This window comes from Scyliorhinus canicula, chromosome 3 (assembly GCF_902713615.1).
Source record: "Scyliorhinus canicula chromosome 3, sScyCan1.1, whole genome shotgun sequence".
In the NCBI taxonomy this organism is placed as follows: domain Eukaryota; kingdom Metazoa; phylum Chordata; class Chondrichthyes; order Carcharhiniformes; family Scyliorhinidae; genus Scyliorhinus; species Scyliorhinus canicula.
Window position 1 is genome coordinate 197896054 of NC_052148.1, and position 12129 is coordinate 197908182.

Below are 12129 nucleotides of genomic sequence, written 5' to 3' on the forward strand. Positions count from 1 at the left end.
GGGGGGGGGGGGATTCTGGGACCTTATAAATATCAGATTCGTTGGAGTATGTGACAGAGAAGTGAAATTTAAGGATAAAGAACCAAGTATTACTGGAGAAAGAAATAGGGTGAATTAATGTCAAATTACAGGTGAAAGGAAATAAAGAGAGGTAAAAAGTGAAAGGGAAGTAAAACATTTTTAAAAACACAATGGCATGTTGCTGCCCGAGGGAGTAAAATTTCACAATTCCATTGTTCTCTTTGTGGGTTTCCAAAGTTGTATAGAATGTCAGATTCAGAAAGTGCAATTTAGCAGGGTCCTTATGATATAAAGTACCAGCCCTAATGACAATGGTGAAATGATTTTGCATTAATTCAACTATGCCATGACACACAATGGCAAGGCTCATGGTGTAAAGGTTTAATAGTTTAATGGTGTAATAGTTCTATTAGTTCTGGCAGACCTAATAGCAGCAGTGCTAATTTTCCAGTAATGTGTGTTGAACTGGAACTCATGGACTATTTTTTCTATACACTAATAATGGCTGATGCCCAGATTAGACGAGCACTTACTAATACCTTCAGAAAGGCAATGAAACAAGTTGTCTTTTTATTTCTTTTAATATTTCGCATTTCATTGCAATTCATTGTTGTCCTCAATACGTCTGTGAAACTGACAGGCTGAAAACACAGCAAGCACACTGATATTGAAGAATCAAGATCACTTCAGCTACTCATCCTAGTGCCTCGTACCATCATTGATTGTACCTCTGCAGGGCATCGTTGCAAGCTTATTATTTCAGCGTGCTTTCTGTTTGAGAGAGTCCATGCTAATGTAGCATTTTCATTGTAATAATTAAAAAAATATTAAATAAGGAAATGAGATAAATCCTCAACAATTCAAAGTACGTACAATTTTAAATGACTTAACATATTCAGTTGCTGTATCAATGAAAATAGGTTTCTGCAGTGTATGAAAAGGTCTGCAGGCTTAATAACGACAACTTGCATTTGCTTAACACTTTAAATGTAGAAAAGCAAGGAGATTTACAGAATTGTAACTTTGACAGTCGTCAAAGCTGAGCCAAAGGAGAAGATACGAGAAAGGGTGGCTGAATGCTGTGTCAAAGGGGTGAATTTTAATTTGGTGATGCAGAGATTTAGGTTGGTAATTTCAAAGTGGAGGGGAAAGTGGGAACAAATTACTGAGTTGGATGATCAGCCATGATCAGAATGAATGGCGGAGCCGGCTCAAAGGGCCGAATGGCCTCGTCCTGCTCCTATTTTCTATGATCTCGCTGGCTGAAGGCTCAGTGGACAATAGTGGGGCGCAAGAAGTCAGAGTTGGAGGAATGCAAATTCTTGCAGGATTATACGGCTGGAAGTAGCAAAATTAGGACTAGAATTTTAAAATGGAGGTCTTGGGTAACTGGGTTACGCAAGTAGCAAGCACAGAGCTGATGAAGTGGGACTTGATGTCAAATGAGATAAAGGTGGAAGTATATGGATGGGCTGAAGTTCACAGATGGTGCAGGATAGCAGTTGGGCCAGGAGAACATTGGGAAATAGTGAGAGTGGATGGGATTGATCCGTGTTTTAGCAGAAGACCATCTGATACAGTGGCAGGGAAGGGTGATATTATGGAGAGGTTATGGAGTCAGAAGTTCAGGGCAGGAGGTTCTGCAATCTGTTTGCTCCTGTGGCTCCCAGCCCATGTTCTAAAAATCCCAAACCTCTTGTAATACAGCAGAAGGGACTTTCCTGATTACAATTTCTCTCAGCTCCACTCCCATGTCTGCCCCTATCCTTGCACTGCAGAAATTACTGATTCCCCATGCTCATGCCACTCCTTTTAACCCTCCATATAAGTCCCACTTAGCTGACCTTCAGCCTCCCTTTCCACCCCCGACTCCCTCAATGACTGTTCCGGGTACATCAATTGATTCTAGTTCTCTACTTTTCTTGTCAGTCAACCAACCCCTTTCCCAACCAACCACCCCCTTCCCCCCACTGTTTCCAATACCTTTAGATAAGTAAGTGTACACAATTGAAACAATTTACCTCTTACCAGATCCTCGAGCACCCACCCCCCACATCCCGAGTGTTCAGAGGCCTCTGGGTGATCGGCATATGGCCAGGCTGGCACTCTGGCACTGCTGGCTTCACCCAGGCACCTTGGCACTTCCAGCCTGGCACCCTGGCAATGTCACCTGAGTGTCACCCTGGGGATCGGGCCTGAGCGCCCTGCCAGTGTGCGGTGAGATGCGGGGGTCTCATGGAGTCCCCACCATGTGAACTGAGGTATTGAGGGGATCCGGGGGTGGCGTTGGTGGGTTGAGAGATTCTGAAGAGCTCCAGTGTAGGATGTGCGGCTAAATGCGCCCTTGATTGGGCATTCTCCGTCGGGGCACGACAAAAAGAGTACCATTCAATAGCACGGTCGCTCCTAGGTCTACAAGCACTGGGAACGACCCTTCAATTCCCGCCCAGAATGGACTGTTATTTTTGAAGTTAAATCCCACCCCCAGGTTCAGCAGAAATGGGGAGGGGGAGCTGTTTTGAGATCAAGAAACCCAGAAAGACAGCTTTACAAAAGTCTTCCAGCAAGACCAGGCTGGCAATATGACTTGGTCTCCTGGCCACAGCTAGCCAGAAAGAAAGATTGGCTGGCTGTCATTCCACTAGGCCTTCAGTACCAAGCCCCAGCTGGGCAGGGGAGAGAAGCTCGGAGAGACTGGAGAGGCTGGGGCAGAGGGGTTATCAAGGCATGCTACCTGTGAAACTAGAGCAGGGAATAATAATCGGGACATGGACTTCTGGAGATTCAGGGTGGGGAAAGTTCTGGGGACCTCAACCACAGAATATTGGGAAGGATAAATTTGAGAAGAGTGGGAGGAAGAGGGAATCAACAAACAATCCTGGAGAAGGGAAGGAAGCAGGGGAAGGAGGCAGGGATCAGGGTACAGACCTGGTCAATGTCAGAGAGGCCAAAGTGAATAATCATCGAGATAAAAGCGAAATACTGTGGATGCCAGAATTCTGGTTTTAGTTTCAGTTATTGGGATAATTAGCTGGGAAACATAAAGGAGGCCAGAATTAGAATTGATCACAGGCTAGTGTCAGATCTATTGGGTTTGATGTGGATTAGTGATCAAAAGCCCGATGGAGGAGATCAGAAGGCAGAGACAAAGGACGCGATTTACGCTTTGTCGCGCCCAACTTGGTAAAGTGATGACGCAGTTGATCTCGCGAGAGGCCTCAACGGAATCTCACTTGACATCCCGATATGGATCTCGCCCTTGCTGGGCGGGATTCAGATTTGCATATATAAGTGAGCCATTAGGCTCATTTAAATATGCCTGTGCCGGATTCTCCCGCCGCCTGGGACCGAAACGCCGTGCCTGGGAGATCTTGCCATGGCGCTGTTTAGTACTGGTACACACAAACGTGGCCCCATTCAAGAACCCTGGGTGGTCGAGCTCTGGGCAGAATGGCACCCAGGCACTGCCAGGGGTCAGGCCCGGGGTGCCTTGCCCATAAGAAATGTGGTATCGGGATGTGGGGCGGGGGGGGGGGGGGGGGGGGGGGGCGTTGAGGATCTCGTAAGAGGTAAATTGGGTGGGCCAAAAAAAAACGGAAAATGCTATTGCACAGCGAGGTCTCAGCGTCGAGAAACACATCACTCAACGCACCCGATACAGACTCTGTTTCTGTCCTGTTGAATCGCGCCCGAAGCTCCTAGAGGTTCAACCTTGTCAAAAACAAATTTAGAACTAATTGTAAGAGGTTCTTCATGCACACTGATTACCATATGATGTGGAGGAATAATGCAGCCAAAACCCTGGAAGCATTTAAGAGACAAATGGTTGCTACAGTGGAGATTAATTATTTTCCTAAAATGCTCAAACGCCCGTCCTCATCTGTATTTGTCTTGTGATCTTGTGAACTGTAGCTATGCCACGTTCCAACTCCCTCACGACTATTTATATCAACCCTTGGGAACTGACTGTGTACACTGAAAGCATTTTTCTTACCTTTAGCAGAATGAGGTAGAGCTTTTCGTTGAGTGCTTTTTTCAGGAACTATTAATGCACCTTGAGACTGGTAAGGAGATACGCTTCAAAACATAAAGATAGAACAGTTGAATTAAAGAAATAAATCACTGATCTGATGTCATTTTTCCATTTTTCATTTTTCATCTTAAAATCTGCAACAAATGTTCAAAATCTATGACGTACTGTATTTATGTAGCATATATACCTTTTGTATTTACGTTACACATGTAAAATCTTAAAGTATGAAGGAGCAAATATTACAGCATGAAGTGTTCAGTACTGTGAAGAAAATGACCTTTCTTTTCATACCCTCGTCTCCGAGATTGCTACAAATGTTGAAAAAACGTTGCTATTTACCTCTGTGCTCTCTTCATTTTTGTTAGTTCAATTTGCGTACTGATGGCGTTGGCTGCATTTAGTACATCACGCAAATTTAGAGCACCTGCAGAAAAACAGTAAACTTTTTTAAATGTTGAAATAATTTGTTAGGTACACGCTATCCCTGAACTTTAATTGATCATCTTTGGCTACAGGAAGTATCTAGATATAGAACCATAGAATTTACAGTGCAAAGAGATATAGACAGGTTAAGTGAGTAGGTGACAATGTGGCAGATGGAATATAATCTGGGGAAGTGAGAGGTTATTCACTTTTATTATAAGAATAGAAAATAAAATTATTTTTTTAAATGTTGATGTTCAGAGGCACTTGACTGTCCTTATACAAGCAACACAGAAACCATGCAGGGTACAGTAAGGAACTAGGTAGACAAATGGAATGCTGGGGCGAAATTCTCCGACCCTGCGAATCGCCCGGGTCCGGCGAAAATCCCGCCCCCGCCGTGGCAGAAATTCTCCGCCACCCGGGAATTGGCGGGGGGGGGAAATCACGCCCCGCCGATCGGCGTGCCCTCCACACCGATCGGCGAGCCCCCTGCGGCGATTCTCCGGCCCGCGATGGACCGAAGTCCCGCCGCTGAGAGGCCTCTCCCATCGCCGTGGTTTCAACCACCTCTGGTGGCGGCGGGTTTGGCGGCGTGAGCGGACTTCCGTGGTCCGGGGGGGGGGGGGGGGGGGGGGGGGCGATCGGATCCCGGGGGGTGCCCCCATGATGGCCTGGCCCACGATCGGGGCCCACCGATCGGCGGGGGGGCCAGTGTTGTGGGGGCACTCTTTTTCTTCCGCCGCCGCCACGGCCTCCACCATGGCGAAGGCGGAAGAGAATTCCCCAGCGCGCATGCGCCGGTGGTGACATCAGCAGCAGCTGACGCACCGGCGCATGCGCAAACCGGCGAAGGCCTTTCGGCCAGCCCTGGCACTGGGTGTCAAATGCCGCTGGTGCCGGTTTTGGCGCCAGTCGGCTTGGAGTCAACCACTCCGGCGCAGGCCTAGCCCCCAAAGGTGCAGAGAATTCCGCACCTTTGGGGAGGCCCAACGCTGGAGTGGTTGGCGCCACTCCGCTACGCCGGGACCCCCCGCCCCGCCGGGTAGGGGAGAATCCCGGCCCTGGTCTTTATTGCAGGAGGGCTGGAATACAAGGATACAGAAGTCCTGCCAAAATTGGACCAGGCTTTGGTAAAACCACAGCTGGAATACTGCGGGCACCATTCTCCGCAACCACTATGGGTGGGAGAATAGCTGGAGGTCCACTCCCACACCTCCCGCTATTTCCCCCCCCCCCCCTCAAAATGGCGTGTCCGGTTTTGCGATTCTCCGGCCCGAATAGGCCGAGTGGCCTGCCGTTCTCGACCTGTTCATGACGGCGGCAACCACACCTGGCCGTGCTCGGGAGGGGATGGGCCCGCGATCGGTGCCCACCGATCGTCAGGCCGGCGTCTCAACAGGATGCACTCCTTCCCCTCCACCGCCCTGCAAGATCAAGCCGCCACGTCTTGCAGGGCGGCTGAGGGGAAAGACGACAAGCGGACATGCGCGGGTTTGAGCTGCCCATCCCGCGCATGCGCGACTGATGTCATTCTTGACGCGCCGGGCCTTGAAGCCAGGGACAAGGCCCGGCGGCTGAGTTTTCCGGTACGGCCCTCCTATCCCCCTGGAGAGGGGAGAATAGGGGGCCGGGAGAGGCTTCCGGCGCCGTCGTGAACCTCTCCGAGTGTCACAACGCGTCGGGCCTTGCGGGGAATTCCGCCCTGTGTTTAGTTTGGTATCCACAACTAAGGAAGAACAAACATGCATGTGGGCAGAAGAGGGAAGGTTCACTAGGTTCATGCCTGGATAAGATGGTTGTGCTACGATGAGAAGTTCAGTAAACTGAACCTTTATTCTCTGGGGGTTAGAAGAATGAGAGGTGACCTCATTGAAACATACAAGATTTGTTGCATGTTTTTCAGGGTGTTACCCGCTGGCTCTGTCGGCGAGTTCCCCACCACTATCTAAGCACACTTAGTCACTTTTTTGGGCCCTGGAGAGTTACTCACCGGATTAGCCCACACTTAGAGAGTGATTTAACGAAATGGGAACTAAGTCCCATAGCGATCGTATTTAGCTGTGTGTTTCCCAATGCTCACAGCGCCAAGAAACACCCCGTTTAGAACATACTCAAATGCGCGGGGCTTGGTCCTACCCATTGTGGTTGCCGGAAAGCCCACAGGAAGCCTCACCCAGCATCTACCAGCCATGTTGTGCTCCGGTCGGGGCCGACATGACTGGTAGATTGCACCCTGAGAGGTATTTACCCTGGCTGGGAAATCTAGAACAGAGTATACCGTCACAGGATATGGGGTTGATGATTTAGTACTGAGATGAGGAGATACTTCTTCACTGAAAAGATCATTGGAATTCTCTACCCCAGAGGGCTGTAAACGATCCATCATTGAATAGATTTAAGGCCGAGACAGACACATTTTCAGTCTCTCAGAAAATCAAGGACTATGCGGAAAATGGAGTTGAATCCGAAGATCAGCCATGATCATATTGAATAGTGAGTTAGGTTCGACGGGTCCTATGGTCTGCTCTTATTCCCATTTATAAAAAATATTAGTATGTTCTTGGATTGATATATCTAACCAATCAGAATCTGTGAGGAAGCTAATCCTGCAGACAAAGTTAAGGTTACAGATGCACAGCTACAAACAAAACATCAGATCCCTTCATGGTTTAGGTAACTAAACGAGTTTACAGCTTGTAATATTATAAGTTTCCAACAATGCTTACTTTATGTCATTGACTCATACAAACCCGTCAAAAGGGGCAGCCAAGGAGGGCAATGGTACAGAGATTTAGGTGAATAGTGATTAAAAAAAACCTCATAAATGCTTAGCTCTTAGCTGGCCGGGTACGTTTGAGCAAATTCTGAGCCACTGCTTTTCTTCACAACAAAAATAACCGCACTGGATTATGTTGGTCAAAGGGGATCCACCTGTATTTGTCTTTTTGGAGAAGGAACAGGGGGACCAAAAGTGGAATGCTGGGCTGGACAGGATATAACTCAGGCTTTCTGTGCCCACCCATCATCCCTGCAGCCAAAGCTAGGCAGAGATACGTTATTTGGACGAATCATCAGACCCTTCAGAAGTGGTTCCTCAGAAATTTTGCAGGTGAGCCTGCCAAGAGGGAATCAACATAGTTGTCAGTGGGCAGATGTGCAGAACTGTTTTTTATACTACAAACTAATTAGTAATTGACAAGACCTGACCCCACTGGATGAGCTTATGGCAAATGAAATTGGATAGGAATTTGTTGCCAGAATCCAGTATTGCTATTCTCAGCTCTCTATCAAGGTAAATGTAGCTAAACATGGAACAGTTCATTCATTCATCCATCTTTGAGGAATGCACTTACTTGAACTCTTTCAAACATATTCTGTTATAATACAAGAGAAAAATATTAAGGTTGATTTTGGAATTCCACTTGAAGAGTCTGTAGCCAATGGCAACATACTTTGCAGTCTCCCATCAGCACGACAGAACAGCTACCTGGTGCACACCAATCAACCAGCTGAAGAACAGCACAAAGGCAAAACCTGCTTGCATGAAAGCAATCTCACTGTAAATTAAGCTCAGTCTGCATCCTCACAAAACACCATCTCTCCTAATTAATATCTCACTAAACCAGCACCCTTTCCTTCGATCATCTCTTTGTGAAGTGCCCTCATGGCCTTTTGTACGCTTTAAATTCATGTTGCTGTCATGTATTCCAGCTGACGGGTGATTATTCTGGACCACCTCAACACTACAGCACTTCACACCAAGTCGCCAAAACTGATCAAAAGTGAGAAGCTAAGCTTGTTTCTTTATCCTTATCAGTCCAGTACACCAAGCCAATTTATAATGCTCTCCACTGCCATCACATCTGAAATCAGCCCACAGCATGGAGCAAAACAGTATCACCCCATGTGGTAAAGTTACCAAAGGGAACATTTTATTTGGCTCAAGTAAGTAGGCTATGTAACAAAGTGATATTTCATTCACACAGTTCTCCTCAAAAGACTGAGTACAGCAACTTGTTGGGTGGCACAGAGCAATTCCAAACCCACATCCTTGTGTACAATTCAGCAGCCACAACGCCCGTCCATTGACGAGGGGCAGCATGGTAGCATAGTGATTAGCACTGTTGCTTCACAGCTCCAGGGTCCCAGGTTCGATTCCTGGCTGGGTCACTGTCTGTGCGGAGTCTGCACGTTCTCCACGTGTCTGCGTGGGTTTCCTCTGGGTGCTCCGGTTTCCTCCCACAGTCCAAAAATGTGTGGGTTAGGTGGATTGGCCATGCTAAATTGCCCTTAATGTCCAAAAAGGGTAAGTAGGGGTTACTGGGTTATGGGGAAAGGGTAGATGTGTGGGCTTGAGTGGAGTGCTCTTTGTAAGGGCCGGTGCAGACTCGATGGGCCGAATGGCCTCCTTCTGCACTGTAAATTCTATGATTCTTTGCACATGTCCGGAATATGCATATGAAAAAATAAAATTATTTTAAATAAATAATTATAAAGCAATATTTCAATATAAAACTGAACTTCTTCATCAATGCAATTACAGGACCTCAAACATATATCTTACCTTTTTTTTCAGAAGTCTGTGAACATTTCTCTTGTGATGATTCTTGGGAGCGAAAGCTCCTCTCAATGAATGTTGCAAACCTCTGTGTGTTTTGCTGAAGAGTTGGCTTGTATTGTTTTGTAAACTGGTAAAATGCATCAGAGGTTTTATGTTTTCCAAAAAAAAATGAAATTTGTTCTCTTGTAAATTCTAACATTCGGCTATTCAGGGGTACCAGTTCTATGGTACCATGTTAATCTAATTGGCATCAATTAAACTACATTGGAATAAATAATACACTTTTATGATGTTAAATGATTTGTGGATGGCATGTACTTCCTGTCAACATAACCTTGAGGTGAAGGTCCTTTTTAGTACAACTTTAACATTGTCATTTCATGGAGAGGCAGTGGCATAGCAGTATTGTCACAGGACTAGTAATCCAGAGACCCAGGGTAATGCTCTGGGGATAAGTGTTCGGAAATCCTGCCGGGGCAGATGGTGGAATTTGAATTCAATAAAAATCTGGAATTTTAAAAAGTCTAATGATGACCATGAAGCCACTGTTGATTGTTGTAAAAACCGATCTTGTTCACTAATGCCCTTTAGGGAATCTGTCATCCTTACCAGATCTGGCCTACATGTGACTCCAGACCCACAGTAATGTGGTTGACTCCTAAATATCCTCAGGGATGGGCAACAAATACTGGCCCAGCCAATGACACCCACATCCCATGAACAAAGAAAAAAATGATTTTAGTATTTTAAACAATCCACTGGGTTATGCAGACTGAATTCCAACTCTACTGCCACGTTAAGGTAAGTTACAATAAACTAAACATGTGGCAAAAGATGGCATAAGTGACTTTTGAAAGTTAAAATTCATTGAAAAATAAGCAAAATGCTATTTTGTGAGAAATGTTCTCGGGCCGCATATTAACAGGTTAACCAATTTTTAGTATTGAACAACACAGAAAGCAATGCTAACTTTTAAATGTGTATGTTAAGATCACTGCTGACAGTAAGAGAAGAATAAAATGTGAATTCAGAGTGGAAAGCGTTCACTTAATCACAACATTGCTATCCCCAGTGCACGACAGATTTAGTTTTTACAAGGAAAATGTTTGAAATGATCCTATGTGATTCAACTCTTCATTATGGACCAGGCCAAGTTCTGTTTCTATGTGATGGGCTGAATGAACACATAGCTGCATGGATGACATCTGGAAATCAACAAGTGGAGAATTATGAAATTTCAGAGGAGAATCGACTACCTCCTACTCCGACTCTGAAAAGGGGGCGCGATTCTCTGAGCCCCGCGCCGAGCCGGAGAATTGTCGCAACCGCTCCACGCCGCCCGACGGCGGCGAGGTGCGGCGAATCGGCGGCAGTTGCGCTGACGAGTTTGGCATGGCGCCGGTCACGGGCTGCTGTGCGAGGCCGGGCCGCCGATTCTCCGGCCCGGATGGGCCGAGCAGCCACGTGGAAAAAGCAGAGTCCCGCCGGCACCGTCCACACCTTGTCGCTGCTGGCAGGAACTCTGCGGAAGGGTCGGGTGGGGGAGGGCTCAGATGGGGCCTGGCCCACGATCGGGGCCCACCGATCGGCGGGCCGGCCTCTCCACCCCCGGGCCTACTTTGTAGCGTGTCTGGCCCCAGAACCCCCACACCATGTTGCGTCGGGGCCGCCGTGTAAAGCCATCGCGCATGCGTGGGTTGGCGCGTCGCCACTGTGCATGCGCGGGTTGGCGCCGCCCCCAGTGTGTGCCAAGAAGTGAGGCTGGAGGGGCGTGAACCACTCCAGCACCGTGCTGGCCCCCCAATCGCTAGTGCCCGCGCCCGTTTCGTGACGTCATTAAACGCAACGGCGTTCACGTCGGCACGGACACTCTGTCCTGCGATCAGAGAATCGCGCCCAGGATTTCCACCTATCAATATCATGCTGTTAAAGAAGAGCATCAATCACTGGAGATCCATATCAAAATTCAGGCATGCACTAACTATGATTTTTCAAACGTGAGAACGCCATGGGAAGTGTGCACATAAATATAAACATAAGAACTAGGAGCAGGAGTAGGCCATCTGGCCCCTCGAGCCTGCTCTGCCATTCAATGAGATCATGGCTGATCTTTTGTGGACTAAGCTCCACTTTCCGGCCCGAACACCATAACCCTTAATCCCTTGATTCTTCAAAAAACTATCTATCTTTACCTTAAAAACATTTAATGAAGGAGCCTCACTGCTTCACTGGGCAAGGAATTCCATAGATTCACAACCCTTTGGGTGAAGAAGTTCCTCCTAAACTCAGTCCTAAATCTACTTCCCCTTATTTTGAGGCTATGTCCCCTAGTTCTGCTTTCACCCGCCAGTGGAAACAACCTGCCCGCATCTATCCTATCTATTCCCTTCATAATTTTAAATGTTTCTATAAGATCCCCTCTCATCCTTCTAAATTCCAACGAGTACAGTCCCAGTCTACTCAACCTCTCCTCATAATCCAACCCCTTCAGCTCTGGGATTAACCTAGTGAATCTCCTCTGCACACCCTCCAGTGCCAGTATGTCCTTTCTCAAGTAAGGAGACCAAAACTGAACACAATACTTCAGGTGTGGCCTCACTAACACCTTATACAATTGCAACATAACCTCCCTAGTCTTAAACTCCATCCCTCTAGCAATGAAGGACAAAATTCCATTTGCCTTCTTAATCACCTGTTGCAGCTGTAAACCAACTTTCTGTGACTCATGCACGAGCGCACCCAGGTCTCTCTGCACAGCGGCATGCTTTAATATTTTATCATTTAAATAATAATCCCGTTTGCTGTTATTCCTACCAAAATGGATAACCTCACATTTGTCAACATTGTATTCCATCTGCCAGACCCTAGCCCATTCAGTTAACCTATCCAAATCCCTCTGCAGACTTCCAGTATCCTCTGCACTTTTCGCTTTACCACTCATCTTAGTGTCATCTGCAAACTTGGACACATTACCCTTGGTCCCCAACTCCAAATCATCTATGTAAATTGTGAACAATTGTGGGCCCAACACGGATCCCTGAGGGACACCACTAGCTACTGATTGCCAACCAGAGAAACACTCATTAAT

General features: G+C 47.0%; 1 protein-coding gene across 1 annotated transcript in view; it reads right to left on the reverse strand.

The window, feature by feature from the left end:
- Window positions 1-12129, reverse strand: part of LOC119963211 — a 680876-nt gene that overhangs the window by 378157 nt on the left and 290590 nt on the right. The window contains exons 9-11 of the mRNA XM_038791968.1: window positions 9045-9168; window positions 4394-4478; window positions 4016-4098 (exon numbers count right to left, since the gene is read on the reverse strand). Of these exons, the coding sequence (XP_038647896.1) occupies window positions 4016-4098; window positions 4394-4478; window positions 9045-9168 (292 nt within the window). The remainder of the gene's footprint in view (window positions 1-4015; window positions 4099-4393; window positions 4479-9044; window positions 9169-12129) is intronic.